Consider the following 21,544-nt stretch of genomic DNA (forward strand, 5'->3'; position numbering starts at 1 on the left):
AAATCTGTAATAATTTCCTGGAACCCCATGCAAGGTGTTTCTTATTGACCGCCAATCAAACCGCTTTTAAGATCGTTAATATTTAATAGATAAAACCATTGTTTCGAACCTCTTACTAGGAATTTTACGGCTGCCTTTAAGGCCTAAAAAACATCTGGTTTGATATTTTTATCACCCGATCACAATCCTTTGGACACTCTTCTCTTTTATGAACGCCGATCATTATAGATTCTAGAGAAAAAAGCATTTGGATATGACAGAAAGTTTTGCTTAAGTTGGTTCACCAACTTCTTAAGTAATTTCTACAGTTAATATCGGGAGTTTCCCTTTTTAATTTAAACCGTTTTAAATACGTTTCAAATTCTTGAGCATTCAAGGTTAAAAGAACTTCGCGAAAACCAAAAAAGCCCTGTGAATTTCCTAAGAACATCATAAACAACTACTTGCAAAAATTATAAAAATAAACGTAAATAATCAAGCCAGAAGGAGATGGCACGGGGAGACAGAGAAGGCACGAGCTGGAACACCCACTCAAAATCAGGCGCAGAAACCGGTTCTCTCTTTCCCACTTGGGGCCCCATCTCTCACTCTCTCTCCCCCAGTTGTGAGTCGGTGTGGGTGAGAGCCAGAGAAAGGTGCTCAAAATGAACCGACGAAACGTGTTTGCACCTGGCCGAAACAGCTCTCCACTGCTCTCCGTTCGCTCTTTTCGTAGGTGATCTCGTGGGCGAACCTCTCCTCCGCTCTCGCAGGGAGAGATCGAAGGTGCCTGGGTGTTGGTGAGAGAGCCACCGCGATCGGCCAGTGAGCGCAGGTCCGCGATATGTCCGCAGAGCAATGGACTTTTAGTTATTCGAGATCTTTTACCAATATTGTGTGCAGCGACGGCTGATCGACGTCAGGAGAAGAAGAATAAACAAATAGCCATATACCTATGTGCACGTACATAGCTACGCACGTGTGTGTCTGTGTGAGCCAAGACCGGAAGTCCGATCGACCGGAATCGGAAGTTCGACTATATAGAAACTAAATATCCTCCCGAAGATCGCTTACCTAAGTTTTCGCGTGTGCCAGCAAGCAAAATTACTAAATTAAACGGAAAAAAATCGAAAAAGCGTGCCTGCCAATTTGATTTAACTCGGCTGAGACTGCAGTTTGTTGTATTCGTTTTGGCCAGACGTCAAATTCGATTTTTATGACTTTTGAAAGCGTGACTAAGACGTGATTTATGATGGCGTGTGGTTTTTAATATTCATGTGGACGCGCTCCGAACCTCTCAACCTGCGTAGGTGCGCCAAACAATAAAAAGCACAAAAAATCACCGCGGCAAGCAGCAACATCTCGGCCCCGAGGCATTATCCCGATATCCAGCTGAGTGTGTGCGTGGACCCGACTTTTTTATGGAGGCAGTTAAGCACTTGAGTGCCGCTGCTGCGGCTGCTGCTGCTGCTGCTGCCGCTGCAGCTGCAACTTGCGGCGAGTTGCCGGCCAAGGCAGCAAAATCGCCGACCACCACCGACATTGCCGAGGCGCTAAGCGATCTCGAGGCGGGCACCCCGGCCACTCCGGCCAGCAGCAGCGGGGCAACATCGAAGCACAGCAAGCCGAGTGCGGCAGCAACACCCACAGCCACGCACAAGAAGGCCGAGAGTTGCAGCAACAGCAAGTGCTCGCCAACATCGGCAACATCGCCGATCGCCAGCAAGACGAGCAGTGCTGCCATGGCAGCTGCAACAGCAACGGCAGCGGCGGCAACCAACGACCTGGCGGCGGCTGCTGCGGTCGTCCTCTCGCTGCAAGGAACCATGGTCAGCAGCCTGCAACAGGCCGCCCTGCTGCCCGCCAACTCCGCGGCGGCGGCCGCCCTCAATCTCCAGGCCCTGGAATCCTACTTGGCGCTGCAGCGGCTCACCGGGAAGTCGGATGTGTTCCGCTTCTCCGGCAGCAACACCAGCAACACTAGCAACGGCAGCAGCAGCAACAGCAACAACAGCAACACCACCTGCAGCAGCAACAACGGCAGCGAGGCGGAGCAGAGTGGCCTGCCCTCGCTGATAGACATTGCCAACATAGAACTGAAGTCGAGCTGCTCGTCGAGCTCCTCGGGGGAACCCCCTTCGGTGGCAGCCACAGCGTCCGCCCCGCCGGCAACATCCGCCCCCAGCAGCAACACCAGCAGCATCAGCAACTCCGCCAGCACGGGGGCAACCCCGAAGTGTCTGCCGCTGCCCTCGATCGGTACAGTTAGTGCCGCTGCTGCGGTGGCGGCTGCTGCGGCTGCCGCAGCAGCTGCTGCGAACCAACAGGCGGCCCTCGACTGCGCAACTGCCGCGGAACTGGCCGCCGAGTGCGACCTGCCACTGCTCGACGGCGAGGATGCGCTGTCCTTCGAGGCCGGCGACTTGGACAGCAGCTACGGCAGCTTCATGTTCAACCCCTCGGCCTTCGGCCAGGCGGACTCGGACTCCGCCCTGCACTCCCTGCAGGCCACCATGTACCAGGACAAGATGAGCGTCATTTCGGGGGCGGCCGGCGGAGCGGGAGGCGGGGAGGAGGGCGTGGCGGGCAGCTCGACGGCAGCTGCGGCGGCGGCAGCGGCAGCCCAGCGGTCCAAGAAGCAGTTCATCTGCAAGTTCTGCAACCGGCAGTTCACCAAGTCCTACAATCTGCTCATCCACGAGCGGACGCACACGGACGAGCGGCCCTACTCCTGCGACATCTGCGGCAAGGCCTTCCGGCGGCAGGATCACCTGAGGGATCACAGGTAGGTCGGGATCTTAGGGATAAGCTTCTTTACAAAACAAAATATATCTATTCAAAACATGAGTATTTGAAATGGTTACTTTAACTACCGTAAACAAATCATTACTATACTTCTATTTGTTATATTATAATTATTTAAAAGTAGAATTTCTCAGAGTTATAATATTTAATAGATTTAATAGATTCACACTTAACCTTCTGGTAACACCCATCATTTAGTTAACTAACCTATGTGTTCGCTCATTATTTTATTTATTTCCCAGATATATCCACTCCAAGGAGAAGCCGTTCAAGTGCGCGGAGTGCGGCAAGGGATTCTGCCAGTCGAGGACACTGGCCGTCCACAAGATCCTCCACATGGAGGAGTCGCCGCACAAGTGCCCCGTGTGCAACCGCTCCTTCAACCAGCGGTCCAACCTGAAGACCCACCTGCTCACCCACACGGACATCAAGCCGTACAACTGCGCCTCCTGCGGGAAGGTCTTCCGCCGGAACTGCGACCTCCGCCGCCACAGCCTCACCCACAACCTGGCCGCCGGAGTGGGCGGCGTGGTGGGGGGCAACTTGAGTGATTTATTCGGCTCCGGGTCGAGTTCCGGGTCCGATCTGGGCCTCACCACGGGCTCCACCAGCACTTCCGCATCCTCCAGAGACTTGGTGGCCGTCAGCGATTGATCTTTCTCAGCTATGCGAACCCACGATCCCACTCTCAGTAAATTTAAATCTCATTTGCAGCTCTCATGACTACGAATCCCTCCACTTCGTAATCGTAATCACACTAAACAGCATTTAGTTTAGACTTAAGTTATGTTTTAAGCTTCGGTTTAAGCCACGGATATTTGTGACGTAAGCTTAGCAGGAAAGTTTGACTTTGTGTAAGGCACTCGATATGTAAGAAACCTAAGTTAGATTGCGGACTCTGATTATGCTATCGAATAAATGATAATGCTTAAGGAAAATAACCTAAACTTTGATTGTTTTTGGGAGGATAAATATCCCTTTTCCAGCTAAACAACTCCCGAATTCCTTGAATTGATGTTGTCGAAACTCCTCGAAGCGTTTGTTAGTTTTCCCACCCTTTCTACCTCTCTGGAGTCGACTCCACTCTTGTACTTACACTATTTACCCACTTGTAGCAAACTAAAATCAAATATTTGTACCGATGTTTATCGCTCGAGTGCCAACAAGGGCAATTAATGTACCATTAAGGTGCACACCTCCGAACACCTTTCGTACACCGAGTCCAACAAGCCTTTGACAACAAACAAGAGCGACAATGGCTGAAACAAAGAAGTATTTTCCCAGGCTTTTCCAGACCCAGGCCGCCCTGTTCCGTTCCACATTCCAAGGCAAATAGTGTCGGACAAGGCGGCTGACAAGTGGAGCAGGCGCTATCGCCGATCGGAGGACCACCCACAGGGGCAAAAGATATAGGAGTCGCGAGTCGGAATGGGGCCACCTGATTTCCCACACAGGAACGTCCAGATAATTCCGGGCGTGTCCGCCGAAGGAGCTCGGAGATTTTGTAGCGAAAAGTGGGCTGTCCGCTGGGGCGGGAGGGTGGAGCTATACCGCTCCGGCTCCGGACTGCCACAAAGTTTACAATTTTTATTATCGACTACAAAAAGATGCGGCCATAACGACACAAACACATCCAGGGCAGTTCAAAGCGACCGACGACCGACCGAGGAGAGCTGCTCCATGGTCATTCCACCCCTTTGGTTCTCCTCCTCCCTCTCGCCCCCGCCTCTGACTTCCCGAAAAGATCGCCGCGTTTGTCAATCGTTAAACGGATCAATGTAAAGCCGCCTGCAATGTTGTCTTTATGGGGCCTCCGCCTCGGAGTTGTTTCGGTTTCTCAGTTTTTCAGTTTTCAGTTTCCTGTGCTGCAGCTACACCAAACCAATTACAACGATCAAACAACAATTATGGATGAGTCCGGGCTCGGAGTCCCACTTCTCGTCCGCTTCTCGGCCAGAGAGATCTCGGCTCGTTCTGGTTTGTTTGCCAGCCTCCCCCTCCCCCTCCTCATTGCCCCTTCCCCACTCCCCTCCCCTTTCCGGCCAACTCCTCGGCTGGTTAAACATTTTAAACACGACCTGCTTGCTGCTCTCTGCAAATATTTGCGCGGATATTGTTCTATTCAATGGAACAAGCGTGCAGGCCACACTGATAAAAAATCTAAGTAAATGGTAAAATCTCTACAAGATTTAATACCAAATAATTTACATTTAAAGCATAAGCATTTATATTTAGCGAGAAAGAGGTACGCCTTTTAAATATGTCCTTTCTGAATTATGTTCCCTCTCTGATTGCTATTATATCCTTCCTTTTGGGAAATATTTTCCCCCAGTGCACGTACATCTCCCATTAGTCCGGGCTCTAAACAGTCTCCAAAGACTGAGGAACACCAAGAATGGAGCGTCTCTGCGAATTGCCAGCAATTTCACACTTTATGCGCGACGGCTTCATTTCCACAGAGTGTTTTTCCCCGCCCCCTTCGGACTCCACCAAAGCTCAGGGCCCAGAACTATATAGTAATATCCAGCTCATCCTCCGGCGAAGAGCTGGACATTATTCCCAAGCGGCGCGTGCGGGAAGAGCGGATGTTTGAACGCTCTCGAGTCCCCAGTTTCGAGGTTCGCGTTTCGAGTCGCGAGTTTCGAGTTTGGAGCTTCGCGTCGGACCGTATTGATGGGAAAATTATGAAATTCATTGTTTGTGTTTGACTAATAATTATGACAGCAAACGCATTGTCGTCATAAACGCGAGGGGACAACCCCGAAAAGGGGGGCGGGGTTGGCGGAGGGGGCGGGAGCGCACTAAATTCGCTTTGAGGTTTCCGCACCGCCCCAGACAAAAAAAAAAAACGAAGAGGAAAAGAGAAAAACAGAAGAGGAAGAAACTCTGACTAACTCTAATAAGCCCATCAACGCAAACGACAACGCGGCAACATTCCACCTTCGATCTGCAACACTTACAGTAACAACGGCAACACTTAGAACGACAGCAACACTGCACTGAGAAGAAAAGCTTATATGTTTGTAGATCAAACTATATCATTGGGATCATTCTGTACAATAAATTTGATCGTTTTATAATGACCCTTACATTGAATGTAACATTTGCTTGCACAAAAGCAATCTTTTATTTTTAGAAAATAATGGAATGAATGGATTGCTTGTTAACTGAGGTAATATGGTAATATTAAACCATAATCCTTTCCCAGTGACAACTTAGTAATTTGTTTCGGTGTACCAACAACTCCGTCCAACAATGTTGTTGTCTAGTGCGCGAGGCGTGGCCGCTCCGAAGATTCTTTGAAGTTGGCTATTGCTTTTGGTCAAGGTGTTGTTTCGGCCAAGAGCGGCCAAGAGATGATGGGGCAGATGGCTTGGCGTGGCGTGGCGATGGCCACGCAGAAGGGAAACATTTTGGTGCGTTGTGAAATTTTGTTGCGTTTCCCGGAACCAACGCAAAAAAGCGGAACGTTCTCGTTGTCGTTGTCGTCGGTGTTCGACTCTCCTGGTTGTTCGTTCGGTTAGGTTGTTTGGCCATCGCCCGTTTGCCGTTGTCTTTTTGGGCCGAATGTAAATGCCAGGGGGCTGTCGGCTGGGCTATTCGGTTATTTGGCCACTCTGCCATTTTGGCTCCGGCCAGTTAGTTTGTCGGCACCATTTGCTTTATGATTTGATGTATGTGGCTGTCCGTCCGGTCGTAACTACGCCAATAATTTTGACCCGGCCGCATCGGCACCTCAATGGGAACGAATCCGTGTTTGCTCAACGCTGACATACGAAGAAAAACTCACTTTAAATATGGTTTCCTTCGAAGTACAACCGGAGTAAATAACGCTTGTAGTGCCAAAAATAACACAATAATTTATAATAAATAAACAGATATGTGGCTTATTCACTTTATTCAAGTATCTTTTATTATTATAACCTAATAAAAGTTTACTACCCAATATTATTTTCTTCCTGTGTAAGGAAATCACATCTCACTCATTTTTTTTGGGGCCAGTCGCCGGCGTTCAAGTTTTGAAAAGTCTGAGGAATAGTTTTAGCGGTTTGTCCAGTTGAAGGCTGCGCCAGAACCGAAGGAAACGTAAATTTCTGGCGGCGTTCTTCTGCCTAATTAGGTGCCATCTCGTAAACGTTTTCGCGTTTTTGTAGCCTCAAGGGTCCAACTTAGTGATAGATTCCTGCCTGGGGAAGCTATGCTGCTGACGAGCTGACTAGACGGCAAGCTTCACTTTAAAATTGCAGGAGATATGCAATAGATACAACAATTAAAATGTACGTAGCTCAAAAAAAGAGATACTGTATCAACAAATAATTAAAATTCCTTCAGTTACCCTTCCCCCAATTACTTCGCGTACACTTATGTGTCCCCATGTCACCACAGCTGTCCCCCAGACACTTTGTCTCCATTTTCCAACCCTCTACTTGCACCACCCACCCATAAAAGCCCTTTGACAACCGGCAAACGATCATAAAGGCAGGAAAACCGAATTTCTGGAACTGCAGTCGCCGCCGCCTCTTTGTGCCAATGTCATCAGCCAGAAGAAGAAAAGCTGCCGAAAATCGTGCAAGTGAATAGAGAGGCCTTGCTTATGGGATTTGATGGGGCCCTTGGAACATCAGAACTTGAGAACTTCAGAACATCAGAACCTCGGAACATCATAGCTGCGGAACATCAGAGCTCCGCCGACGCGGAGGAACGGTGTCCCCAAGTGGTTATTAGATTTTATTGGACGGGACACTTTTGCCGACGGGGAGTTGGGGCATTTCCACAGAGTTTTACACTTTTCCAGAGTTCTCTCACTTCGCGGCAGAGAACTAAGGCATGCATATGAAGTCCAGTACACCGAAAGAAAATATAAATAATTACTTAATGGAAACTTTAAGGGTTTATTTCTGAATAGTTGAGATGTGTGAACTATTTAAGTGGAATGCATAACACCATATTAATATTAACACACTTCAATCTCTGATTATCACTTGATTGGGATCCCTTTTCTTCCGGTGTATTCCCATATGCCAGAACCTATAACTCTTGCGCGATGTCGGTTGTTCGCTTTTATTGCAGGCAGGCGCAAATGCAAACAAATGCGACAAATGTCGAGTGCACACACATATTTAGAGTTGTAATTGACAGTGAGGTGGTCTTGGTATCCGCGCTCTCCGGACTCCGACGGGCCACTCCGTGCTCCACACTCTCCGTAATCCGTGCTCCGAGCCGCTCGGCGTTCCGTGCTTCCCGCGTGGAGCCTCGTGTTTGCCCACCGCTTGTTTGACAACTCGCCGGGCACGTAGCACGGAGCAGTCGCCGGATCGACTTGTGTACTACAACCTCACGCAGTCGTCAAATAGTGGCAGAAACAGCCGCACAACTGGACTGTACACTCGGAGAAATGGGGGGCAGTTACTCAGGATACTAGAAAAGATTTATTATTGAAAGGTTTTTATCAATATAAATAAATAAATGAGCTCCTATCCCAAAATAAATAAAGATATTATTTCAAATTGTTTATAAATCCTTAATATTATAATAGTTTATTTTCAAATTCTTATTCATAGATCATTTTTTTCCTGAGTGAAGCAAACAGCCATTTCTGGGAGAGCGAGAGAGCCAGCCGGATAATGGACGAGCTTATCTCCCCTTCGCGCCCACCCACCCCACTAAGCCCCCCTTCGCCACCCCTGGACAAACAGCTAATGGGTGGCGGGCGAGGGGGGTTATATGACTTTTCGGAAACTGATAAGCTCACCTGAGCGCAAGCTAATTGAGTGACGACTACGAGTACGCGGTTAAATTAAAACGAAATCATTTGCAAGCACACCCCTGAGATCCCAACGGCCTCCCGCCCGCCCCCTTTTACACACACCCACCCCCTCCGCCAGCACCCATATTTTTTTTTTTTTTTACCACGACTACTTCGTCGGCAGTCGACGATGATTAGAACCAAAACAATCAAACAAAACACATCAAAGAGTTTGTGCCGTCAATTTGTCATTAACGTAATATACTGACAAGATTGCTTTGCACGGATATCGCGGACGCTAGTTGACGTAGGTACACGGGTATACTATATATGTATATATAGAGGTATCGGGCCATACCCCTTAATATTTGTCAGCAAACACGGAGTTTAGCGTCCGTCAAGGTGTTGTAATACTGTTATAGTCGGCTATTTTGAGACGACTGTTAGTGGGGGGCAGTTGTAAATTTCCGTTTTTAGAGTGAAAAAATGTGACATATTTTCGTGGTTGTGTTTGGGCAACTCGGCTGAGATCTGAGATCTTGTGTGCCGAAGGATTAGCAATCTGTGGGATTTTTCTCAATCATGAGCTTGTGTAGTGGATTGCCAGTGGGGAAGGGAATGTTTGGGGAGTGAATAATGCGTCACTGGTGGGGTATTTTCATACAGAGCGGCTGGTTGGCTAAAAAGAATTTCAACTGACTTAACAGTTTATAAATAGGTACTCCAAGTTAGGTAGAAAAACCCCTTTACTATTTCATAGAGACTTTCACCCTTCTCTCAATCATCTTGAATCCACTGAACTCCACGTTGACAACTCCTCTGGATATTTCTAAGCCGACAGTTGTGACACGATGGCGCTCACTTTATGGTTAATTAGGTTGAGTCCCTGTTCGACGATTACGACACCTAATAACAAAGTAAGCTCCATGCGAACAGCTAGATAAATGTCGTAGAGAATGAGGGAAATATGATGAAGAGCCCGCGGCGACTCTCCTTTCCCCATTCGAATTCATCATCGGCCGAATATAAAATAACTCTAAGCCGATGCAGACGGGCGATAAGCCGAGCCACAGATACACGTACACTCAGGAATAATTTCACTGCTAAAAAAAATAAAAATAAATTTATAAATGATTAATCTACATATTTTTAAACTGTATGAAGATATATGTCAAAAAGTATAATGGTTAATAAAACAAACATTAAGTATATGATTTTACCATTATCCATATTATTTATTTTCTGTGCATATCGAGAAAGGGATAGTAATAAATTCGACGATTCCCTCACCGAACCGTTTCCTTAAAACCCAACAGATGCAACAGACGGGCGACCAGTCCACTCAATTACGGTTACGTAAGCCGTTTTGCGTTCACAGATCAACGAAGCATATAACCGAGTATATATCCCGGATTCCGGATAGCGGATTCCGGAACGGGTACCAGTAACCCCGACAACCGTTTTCGGATCCCTTCGGGCTGCCGTTGACAGTTCACGGGGCACTTTAAAGTGCTCGTTTCGGGTGGTGACATCGGGTATCCAGATATTTCACGCTTATCAGCGTTTTCACCACCCTTCGGTGCTCGGAACGATGAAGGGGACAAATTGCTTCCCCTGTTCGAGGGTGTCCTCTTCCCATTGTTGCCTTCCCCGTTGATTAGCTTAATAATTTGTACCCACTTCGCACCCCGTTTCCGACCAGGGTTTCCCCTTCCGATAAAAACAGACGGGGGATGGTTAATGATCTCCGGATGGGCGTGGCGTGGTGTAGATTACAGCGAAACAGTTGCCATTAATGGATTGTTACTTAGAGACCGGGGTGGATTGTCCATGGCCCGTTTATGGGATGTTTCCGCGGCCACCATGCTGCGATAATTGAATAAACATTGGGGCGGGACAACGCGCCCTAATGTTTGAAGTTCGCCAGGACTCTGATTCGGTTATTCAGTTGCCAGTTAAAGTGATACACTCACGGCTTTTATCTTTCTCGGGGGCGTCTCAACCTGATTTGAATCTTGACTTTGGCAGTGTTTTGATTCATGCTTCTTTGCATATCTGAAATCGAAATCTCCGCTGACTTTTGGGGGAGGTGACCTTTCGAAAATTGAAGCGAAGAGTCTTTTGATCTAAATGGGATAAGCGAGTCGTTACAAAGTTTTCAATTCGAAGAGAAGGAAATAATATATATGATAATTAATTTGTTGTACTACCATCGACCAGCGACGACGACTAAGAACGCCGAAAGAGAAGCGTGAAATATTTTGTATTTCCACAGGGGACACCTTCCGCAGGCAAGCTTCTGATTCCGGACCCGATTTCTCGATCTCTCCCTGATTGATGAGCCCCGCTCGAGACTTTTTGTACCAATAAATTCTCAGCAAATTCAGACAAAATTCCTCGCCCAGAGATAAGGTCACCACACCAACCAGCAAACACCCAAAGAATCCCAAAGTATCCGAAGTGCCGAGGAGAGCGATCATCAATGGATCGGATCGGAGCGAGCGGCTCTTCCGGTTGGACGTTTGACAGTTGCAGCCATAAATAAGCGCACAATAATTTTGTAGCCCTTTGTTTGAGGGTAAACAAATTAGAAATCACACGACCACAAAAAATTGACCACACTTCGCGTTGTATGTTGCGCTGTGTGTTTACTTAACCACTGATAACAAAGTTGAAACAATAAACATTTTTCTCGCACAACAAAACACACAAATCCACTTAGCCACGCGCGTAGAAAGAAAGCCACCGAGTCAGTCGGCCGAGGGAAGAAAGAGCGGACCACCGGGGCCCGAAAAGAAAAGAGGCGGCTCGAGAGGCCGAGAGGAGACCGAGAAGAATTCCACATGAGCGGTGGTTGCGTTGGTGGTTCGCTGGCGTCACATAACCCATGCGAAACAGACGGCAATTTATTGATGAGTTTATTGCAACCACTTGAGGGCTCCGTGGAGCGGCAAACTGCAGAATGATGCTCGATGATGTCTATGTCGTCGCATCGCCATCATCGCCATCATCATCATCAGTGGGCTCTTTGTATTATTTCTGTTTTGGTTTTGGTTTTGGTTTTGGGTTTTGTTTTTGTGCCTTGTTTTTTGTTTCTTCGACGGCGGGGGACACAATTTGTAAATTTCGTTTTATGACAACGCGCGCCACGTAAAATAAAACCATCTGCGGTGGCTTCGTGGGTCTCCGCTGACAACCGAGACCTGCACTCGAAAAAAATGTAACTCATATACAATAGAATCCTGTTATAACGACTCCGCTTATAGTGTCCGTCCGGGTATTGCGACGAAAACTCGATGGCTTGATTGGTCCCCAGACAGACTTATACACTTAAATCCTTCTGCTTAGTGCGTCTTCCGGGTATAACGACGAAAAATCGTCGGTCCCTTGAAAGTCGCTATAACCGGATTCTACTGTAATACTTTTTCGTCCAGCTTTTATCATTTTTTTAACTAGAAAAATATCAAGTAAATCGATGTTTTTGCCATCTCTGCGAAACCATAACTCATTTCATTACTCAATTTTTTTCACAGTGCAACGCAAGCTTGAACCAAAGCCACGGAGAAGATGGAAACAAAAATGCTAATTTAAAAAATTATGAGTTTCGTTCGCTTTTGGTCACACCTTAAAAACGCTAACTTGATTTCGGCCGGGCTGATCAGACCTGACTTGGCTTGGTTGTTGGTACTCCGAGTGGTTTTTGGGAAGATCTCGGCGTATACGGTAGGTCCAGCTCTAACTGTTATTTATCGTTAGACAAGACAAGCGGCAGGCTGCCGCTGTTTTCAAGACCCCGAACCCCCCGCTCCCCACAAACTGAATCACCAATGCGATATTTATAACGAATATTTATGGCACGACTAAATTATTTTTTCTGTGACGAGGTTATAACAACACCCAAATGAATCCGAAAAGAGAAGCGAAATGCAAATACGAGCATACTCGAAGCTGAAAGAGGTAGTCAATTGAGTTGCGCTAACCGTTAGGCTGACTTAAATAAGATATATATGTTTATTAGTCCGCAATTTAATTCAATTCCCTGGCTCGTAAATCAAAAATCAAGTTCGTACAGGTTTTACATGCAAATGTGTTTAGCTGTTCACTGAATGGTTTCTAAATGAAAGCACAATATTTTTTGGTCAAACTCTGGATATACTTAGTCCGATTCCTGTGTGATTCAGATCGATCCACCAATCCATTCATCCACTTATCCCCTTCGCTATATTTCAATAGTTCCCCGAAGAGGCGGCGCTGAGTTGGTGAGTGAGTGTTAAAGGCAAATCATTTTTTAGTGCAGCGCCTTGCTTTGTTTTTGTTGCTGTTGCTGTTTGGTCTTTTGCCGAAAATATGATTTAACTAAATTATTACCCGGAGCACACCTTAAAGTAATACAAAGGCACCAGCCACCAGCCACCACCGGCCGGCAACAACAATAAAGGAAACGCTTAATTCTGCATTGTCTTATTTATTCTCCCCTCTGAAAGCCAGCTCAGCCGAACCTAACCGAAAGATGCACCTTCAGCCAAAGCCAAATCCATGCCAGACCGAACCAAAACCAAACCAAAGCTGAAACCGAACGAAAAGCGGGCTGAGATCGCGGGAGGAGGGAGTGGCCCAGTGGAGCAGTCATCATCATAGTTTCGCTGGCGGAAAGCCAGGGATCTGCTCGTGGGTGGGTATCATACATTTGAGCAGAACGCCCCTCCATCTCCATCTCCATCCTCCCAAAGGGGAGGGGGGTGGTAGTTTGGGGCCTCTCACTGGGTCCGTTTCTTTCCGATTTCTGCTTTTTTCGTTGGTGGAGCAGGCGAAACGCATCACCATCACAATGTGCCATCAATAAGTGGTAACAGCGTGTGTTGCGGGCCCATACCTCGTCTTCGAAAGGTCTAGAAAAGGTATATGAGTGCTGCCCTAGGAGCCTTGATTGCAATTGAAAACCTTTTGAAAATTATTAGTACAAAAAAACAAGGCAAATCAGTGAGCTTTAAATAGATTTTATTAGGCTGTCTTACACAAACAAGTGGCACACTTTTTCCAAACGACTTTCGTGTTGAGTTGGTTTTGTTATTATACGCCACTTAATTGGATCAGCCAGCAGTAACATTTAATCATCTTGCTATTCTAGTCAGGGCCGGCAGTTGTCTCGATTCCAGGTGGGTGATTTTCTGGAAAGGCGATGAGGGGAGGTTATTATTTATTATAATTCTTGTATAATATATTATTATAAATCAAGTTTCAAGTGGCTAGTACCTAATGTAGTACCCACGCTTTCCGTGGTTGATTCTGGTCTTTTCGAACCTCTTCCAGAACTTCCATATATACACTTTCCGGTATGATCTGTTCTCCTGCAACCAGGGGAAAAAACGAAAATCAGTATTGCCAGTATCCACAGGATTCTCATTTTGGAATTAACAACTGCGCTTTGGGGTGTTGACTCTTCAAGAGACTACTTGCTACTAAATTTTGTGTTGACCCAGGGGAGAACTTGTTTGCTACCGGTTTTGATTTCGAGTTCTCACAAATGCAATTACGTGAAACGATTGCAGGTGGAGAAAATTCCTCAAAATGCTCGAGAAAATCGATTGATTGAGTTTTGTGCTATTTTAAGGGGTGACGCTGAGCTCGATCAGCTGCCAGTGGTGGCAGGTCTTCCAGCTGTTGTTCGTGAGCGGAACGTCCATCACTGTGGCAATACCCAGGCCTCGGATGTTGTTGCTGTTTTAGTCGCTGCTGCCATTGCGACTCCGACGACGATCATAACTTGAAGTTCAATCGCAATGCCGCGGGCCATTTGCCCAGCCTTAGTGCCAAAGCCAAAGCCCAAAAGCAGAAGAAGTCGCAGCTGAAACCGAAACTCAAGCCGCGACTCAGCTCAACTCAGCTGAAGTTGAGGCCCAAAAGCTGGGCCAGATGGGGCCACGAGGTACGAGAATCAATCGCCCACGTTTATGAATTGCTGCGGCGCCGAAAAAGCGGGGCCAGCCAGGGGTTAAACGGGGGGGCGCAACGGGCCCGAACCACCGGCAACGTGCAACATTTTAGCTGTCCACTGGGCCACAAGTCTTGTGTTTTGCTGGTGCTTTTTTGTGTGCCTTGCAACCACAAAACGTCGCCACTTGCGCCTCATAAAATCGACAAAAAATAAGCAGCAGAAAACGAACCCAAAAAGAAAGAAGGAATGGAGCAGGAAAATAAGGGCTAGGCACACGCGCCATCCAAGACTTTTCCCTTTGCGGTCTGTGCACTGCGAAAAAATAGGGATTACAATACTGAAAGCTTAACTTATAACTTATGTGATAAGCCAACAACTTCACAAGTATTCAAATATAAGCTGACTTTGTAAAAATCAAGCCTTTACTTCATGTGAATAAATAGGAAATGCTTGATAATTATTTAATGGAATTGCATTTATAATTTACTGACAAATAAATGTAACTGTCATTTCCCTCTTAAATTTTTCAAGTGCCTTCTTTTTTTTCTCCACTTTCGGGTGGAGGAGCAGACTGCACCTCGTGCAGCATGGGGTTAATGTTAACCCAAAGCCACAGCCTCATCCAGAGCCACAGCCCAAGCCCAGCGCCACCTACGCTCAAAGATGCTCCACGGGCCGTGGATCCCAGCCATTGGGAGATCTGGATGGAGATCTAGGGATGTGGATGGGGATAGGGATCGGGATCTCGAGCGGTGCATGCGACAAATATTTCAACACACAGTCCCACCGCTCGCTCGCTATTCTAATAGGCCGATTTGTCAGGGATCAGATTACATGCCTGCTGACGCCCACATCCGGTGGAGGCATCTTGGCCAGAAAGCCCGGCCGTCGGCCGAAGTGTTGAATGAATGTTAGAGCCGCGGCTGTGAATGAACATATTTCACCAGCTCACGCGGCGAGGGAGTTGAAACGCCACGGAAAAATGGTTGGGAAAATTTCATTACAGAATGCTTCAGGGCGGATCAATGGAGTTGGAGCATTTGTGTTTGGTGGGAAAGATCGGAGGTTTTGGGGAGAACTAGCTTACAATCCGTTAAGGGAAACCAAGCTGAAAAGTAACTATATGTGTTTCCTTCTTCCTAACATTAGCTGTTGGGTTCTTGAATTCCTAGATATTACTTTACCTAAGACTAGGTAACCCCCATTTAAAGTAGCTCCTCTCAAACAACCCAAGACTCGACTCCTCATGATCTCAGCCCATTAAGTGGATCCCCGGACTTCCCCCTTTTAGGCTACCACTTGGCTGCCTCCCTCGGCGCATTGTTTATGGTTAATCTTTATCAATTTAAAGAAATATCTTTGTTTCGACATTTGCACATAAACAGCGTAAAAACTTTTGAACTGGGCCTGGGCCCGCCGAGATCAGCGATCAGCGACCGGGGATCCGCTGCCCAATCCAATTGCGATCCCAATCCGAGTCGCCGGTTCTCCAGGGTCCGAAGGCAGTGGCGTCTCCAACGGAAGCAAAACCACGGGGGGTGGGCGTGGTGGCGGCGTCGACTGCCCCCGCCCCCGAGCCCAGCCCCCTCTTCGCCGGGACAGAGACACCTTGGCCAGTGTCCACAGACAGATTCTTCTGGGCCGACAAGCCGGGAGAAGCGAGCTGACAACAAGAAGCACCAAAAAGCACAATTTTAATGAGAATATATTTTGTGAAGTGGTCAAATGACAGCGGGCCCAACATTGTTCTGGATCCCGCCGATCGGCGGGAAGGAATAATATTCCGTGAATTATGAAATGTAGGAGGTGGATCCTTAACGAAGCACCCCGAAGAAAATGTCGTTCACACAGCGTGAAATGTTTCTGAAACAGAAAATGCCATCGCAGCGGCCCCAAAGCCCCAAAGCCCCAAAAGACCCGGAGAACTCCCCCCGCTGTTGGGCGATGACTACTACCAGCCAACTACTACTGTGGCTACCCGCAAAATGGAGTTAAGAGCCGGAGAGTCCCCGAAAAGCCGTCCCAATCCGCATCGCAGTCGCCCATTTATATGGTCATCAATAAAAATAAATCAAAGCGCATTTTTAGAAACCTTTCAGAATGAAGCAGGGAAATGAGTTGAAGTCAAAGAAAGTCAGGTTTCTGTTGTCGACTCTTCGAATACTCTTCCTTAATAGTTTCTATAATCCATTTGTCGATACTTAATAAATTCCCTTTATTATTACCTTTTTCTGTAACTTTTTAGTGCCATTTAATACACAAACTGAAACTGTTCTTCATTTATATATACCCTTTGGTGAGGTATAAAATACGATGGTAAGATCGGCAGATTTGGACTCAGACCAAAGACAATGAAATGCGAGGCTATTTCTGGAATATGTGTCTGCGAATCCGAATATGGAAATTAACAAGAGATGCCAAGCCACCTCAGTCACACTTGGCTTAAGATATGATTGCGAATTTGGGGCTGAGGTGAGGGCCTGTTGTTGCGAGTCCTTGGCGCGTTTGCGAAAACAAACACTCATTCACATATGCCCAACATCGCTACCGGATTATTCGGGGAATATAATGCCAACTGTGACGGCTGTCCCTGGGTTTTTGTTTCGCCTTTTTGAGAGCCGAGGATCATCTTCACCACTTGGCACTCTTGGGGCGTCTTGTTAACATATCAACATCATGTCGCCCGCTCGTTCGTTCAGTTTCCCTTTCATTTCACCCCCTGTCTGGCCTGGACACATAAATACAACCCTCCTACCTCCCATCACTTTGCCTTTTTACGATTATTATTATTTTTACCGCTGCGGCGGCATTCACACGAAGGCGCCTGTTCGCTTTTTTTCCGCTTCGAAGCCGCCTTTTTGTGCGCCTCCTTTTATTTATTTCGCTTATGGCTTTGCAGCTAATTGGGAATTATTTTTATGCATGAATTGTGTGAAGAAATTGGTAATCATTTGCTGGGCGTAAGCCATGACAGCGGCGACAGCGGCCTGCTGCTGTGCTAAATGGCTGTCCAAGTCGGGATCCGATGAGCCAAAGCGCCATCTTCAGGGGGATTTGAGCGGATCTCGGCCGAGTGTTAGGCAGCTGTCTCTCGATCAGATATCTGTGCATCCGAATGTCGGGCGAAAAGAACTCTGCTGTCACCTGAAGACTCTTTATTAAAATGCTGATTGCCTAAATGCCATAAGTGGCTCCCTCTACAGAGGAAAGCGTCCAGAGGAGCTTCTTGCTTCACTGACTTAAGTGGCTCCCTCTACAGAGGGAGTTATCTGAAGCAGATTGAAGGGAATATTTCCTAATCCATATCCTCCAAATATGATTTTACTTCACAAACCAAGTCTAGGTTCCTGTCCACCTCCACTTGGTGAGTAATACCCATTTCCGCAACGCCAACCGCAGAGCTCGTTTCACACATCATTACAAATCGGGCTCAACCGCAGTGTCAGCAGACAACGCCGGAACTACGATTTGTTTGAGTTTCAATAAGCTCGGCACACACAACCCCGCACACGTGAACTCTTGGGAAAATTGATATTTCGCATTAGCGACAGCGACCACTACAAAGGTAATGACAATGAAAAGGTGTCAAAGTAGGGCCGACCAGGTGCGTGGGACTCTCGGGGAAGGCTGCACATCGGATGCAGGCTGGCTGGCCCTGGGAAACTCAAATTCGAGTCGAAGTAGAAGTCGAAGACGAAGACACTGACCAACGCGGGGGAAAACTGCAGCATTGAACCATTAAGACAAATGGGCTGGCATTCAAAGCCAAAGCAAAATGCTGGCAAACAAAGCAAAGCTCGGAAGACAAATGAGGCGGTGGCTTCGGGCACTCACACAATGTGTTGACACGCTTTTCGCCGCGCAGCCGAGTTCGAGTATCGCGCGGATACGGAGATACAAAGATACACAGGTACCCCGATTCCGATACAGATGCGGCGACAATTTGTCAGCTCGACAAATAGCCGATGTACGTGAGCGAGCAAACCGTACGTGAACTGGGTGACAGAATCTTCAATCGCCTCAAAAAAAAAGCAAAGAAATGCGATTATGCAACCCAAACATTTGTCTAGGAATTTCATCGATTTGTTGTGACCACCAGGAACACAAAAAGAGAACCGAAAGCCGAAAAAAACGGAGAAAGACGGGAGAGAAGCCCGATATCAATCTTGATCTTGATTTCAGTTCGGCGCCTCTTTGATGGAAGCGGCCAAACAAATTCCTTTCGAGCTTTGGCTACACGACACCATGCCGGTACCCGACCTCAATGTGCGCTGAATTGTGTAAACAAGCTGACTCCAAACATACCCGGCATCATCAATTTCCAGAGCAGATCAGCGGACCACGGACCACGGATCGGGGATTGCTGCAGATCGGGGTGGAGAGCGACGGCGGGTCTTATTGGAAATTATCATAGCAGAGCATCTGAGTTATGCCCTATGCCGTCTCATCGTCGTCGTCTTCGCATTTTCAGTTTTCAGTTCGCAGTTGTCGTTGTCCTGCCGATAATCAGACGCGCCTGGTGGCTCCAATTCTGAGTCGCGACACTGTGAGAAAAAGTGGAAGTTTAGAACGAACTTAAGAACTTGAATTAGAATGCCTTACCATGATGGTTCATGACTCCTGATCAATTAAAACTTGCAACAGGAAAGCTTTGTGCATTTGTTATTTGGCGCCCAACATGTGGCTTAAACTACTTATATTGAAAGTAGATGGACTCATTAAAAATGGCATAACATATAGATTTTTCTCCTGGTGAACTGTTTTGCCTGATTCCCAATCTGACGACTCCTGGCTGGAGCGACTCCACATGCATCGCAGTTGGAATATTTCAAGCGAAATCTGGCCAATGCGGTATCGATTGACTTGGCGACTTGGTCCCGATCTGGATCGCTTTTGCATTGGCCCGGGGTTCGGGCCTTTGGCTGCTTTTTAGCTGCTTTGGCTGCTGCGTTCGCGGCCTTTCAACAAATTGACTCGACGATAATTGAAACTGACATGTGACTAATCTGCACCGAAGACTGCTCAGCTCCGTCTGCTCCTTCAGCCCCATGTGAAACTGGTTGCTCGGACGCTTGTCTCTTGGCCTTCTTTTCGGATTTTCTTAGCCTTTTTTTTTTGCGCCGGTTGACAATCGAGCACTGTACTTTGCGCCATAAATTTCCCAACCGTTTCTCACTCAACTCCGGGCCGGCTACTTTGTTGGACACAATTTTCGATCCGTTCGATTCGATCCGATCCGATTCGATTGCCTAACATGCGGGCTGGATATTTATTTCCACACACACTCCGCCGTCCGCCGTTTGCATGTGGGTGGCGTGGCTCAGCGGCGCGTTATAGAAAATGTTACTTTTGATTATTATTTATGCGACATGATGAAGCGACGCCTCGCTCGCTTCCAGTCCCGTTTCCCCACTTCCCACTTTCCCACTTCCAGTCGCGATCGATGGCCGGAGCGTGAAAACAACAATGATGTGGGAGGGCGGCGGATGGCTAGTTAGATAGATGGATGGGTCGTCCGATGGACGGAGAAAGTGTCACCGGATAGATCTCCAAGTGGCCGGGATGATGTAAAGCCTAAACTTAGATCTCCAGTCCAGGTGTACCTACGGGGATTTCAAAATGATTTCCCGAAAAATTATCCACTCATTATTCTAGTCATAACTGACTCATCAACACTTTTCGCCTTGATCATGATTATCAGCAGTTTCGTGGATCCAGAACTGTGGGTATATCCCCAACTTTTTTTGGCAACACCCACCAAGAAAGCTCTTATCTCGGCATGTTTATATGCCTTCTGGCTTGCCACACTGCAATTTAATGGGAATCTAATGGCCTTTCGTCACTTGCTGTTCAAGTGGAGGCCATAAAGTCATTTCGATTGCCAGCGAAATAATCATGCGAAAAGAACAATTCCAGTAGTTTCTCCATTCAAAGATTGCGCGCCAGCTGTCCGATAAAATGTTTATTGGGGGCCCGAAGGTACTGAGAAATTTAGATTTTCTTAGATCTCGTCCGCCCACAAAAACTCTGCGATACTGCTTATCAAGAATCGAGAACTCGTCATCGAGCTCTTGGCACACTTAGCGAATCGAATATCTGACCGATAGTGGTCACTTAATTGGGTTTTGCCAATTGCAAAGGAAATGAATTCCCCGCTAGAAGAGCACCCAAATGTTATGTTATATTATGAGATTAGGCCAAGGGGAGCTGAGTTGGGGTAGGAATCCCAGATAGGAGTCTTGGGATCAACGCATTTCGGGTTTTGCTCAGGTTGATTCTTCAGAGAGTCAGCGTTAACTTTTATATATTTGATAGCATCGAGCGCCATAAATTTGGAGAAAAATTTCCGAAATACTTGTGACAGCTTTTATTTAGGGAGAATACTCTAACCGAAAAAAGAGTTATGCCACAAATAACTAAGCTCTTATTGAAATATTTTTTTTATTTTTTTATTGAAAATGTTTCTTATTTTTTGTTTGACATTTAATAAAAACCTAAACTTTTTTATGATTAATTTTTGGTGTTAATAATAAAAGTTTTTATGTTTATTTCCGAATGAAAATTAGATCATTTAACATTCGGCTTGTCCAGATATCTGTGGCACTCTTGTCATTCTTCTTTTAATCTTTTTCTTTTTTTTTGGCAAAAGAACGCCACCATAAAGATAAACTCTAACATGCTTTATACATCATTAAACATTCCTGCACAGTCGTCGCTCTTTTTTTATTGGCTGCCCTGGACTCGCGGCCCTCCTTTCTCCCCCCTCCAGCCCCTCCCACCCCACGCCTCTGCCGCCCACACCCCCCACAACCCCCCTGCTCCCCCAGAAGGATCCATTTTGGGGAGAGCTTGAGAGGTTGAGGTGGTTTTGGCGCAAGCTCTTTTTCAGGTGATTTATACATGACAGGGCGGGTTTGGGGCTTTGGGGGCTTCTGGCCCTCCCCCTCGCTTCCCCCTGAACTTCCCCCTCCACTTCCCCTTCACTTATCGTTAAAGTGGCGTGCCAAAGCTACACGAGACCCGATAAATGTCACTGATATTTAATTAAGTCTGGTCGACCAGGAGTCCAAAACAGGCTG

At 47.0% G+C, this 21,544-nt stretch overlaps 1 protein-coding gene and 1 long non-coding RNA gene across 2 annotated transcripts; one reads left to right on the top strand and one right to left on the bottom strand.

Annotated features, from left to right (window-relative positions):
• Positions 1–866: 866 nt before the first annotated feature.
• Positions 867–3,711, top strand: LOC108092534 (protein sister of odd and bowel). The gene is made up of 2 exons (XM_017192159.1): positions 867–2,764; positions 3,027–3,711. The coding sequence occupies exons 1-2, from the start codon at positions 1,401–1,403 to the stop codon at positions 3,436–3,438; spliced, it is 1,776 nt and encodes a 591-aa protein (XP_017047648.1). The 5' UTR covers positions 867–1,400; the 3' UTR covers positions 3,439–3,711.
• A 9,800-nt stretch (positions 3,712–13,511) lies between these two features.
• LOC108092346 lies at positions 13,512–19,292 on the bottom strand. The gene is made up of 4 exons (XR_001771430.2): positions 19,068–19,292; positions 18,771–19,009; positions 13,784–13,878; positions 13,512–13,698 (listed from the first exon to the last, which is right to left on the bottom strand). It is a non-coding gene; the product is annotated as an uncharacterized LOC108092346 (long non-coding RNA).
• Between the last annotated feature and the right edge of the window lie 2,252 nt (positions 19,293–21,544).

This window comes from Drosophila ficusphila, unplaced genomic scaffold, assembly GCF_018152265.1.
Source record: "Drosophila ficusphila isolate 14025-0441.05 unplaced genomic scaffold, ASM1815226v1 contig_412, whole genome shotgun sequence".
Lineage (NCBI taxonomy): Eukaryota > Metazoa > Arthropoda > Insecta > Diptera > Drosophilidae > Drosophila > Drosophila ficusphila.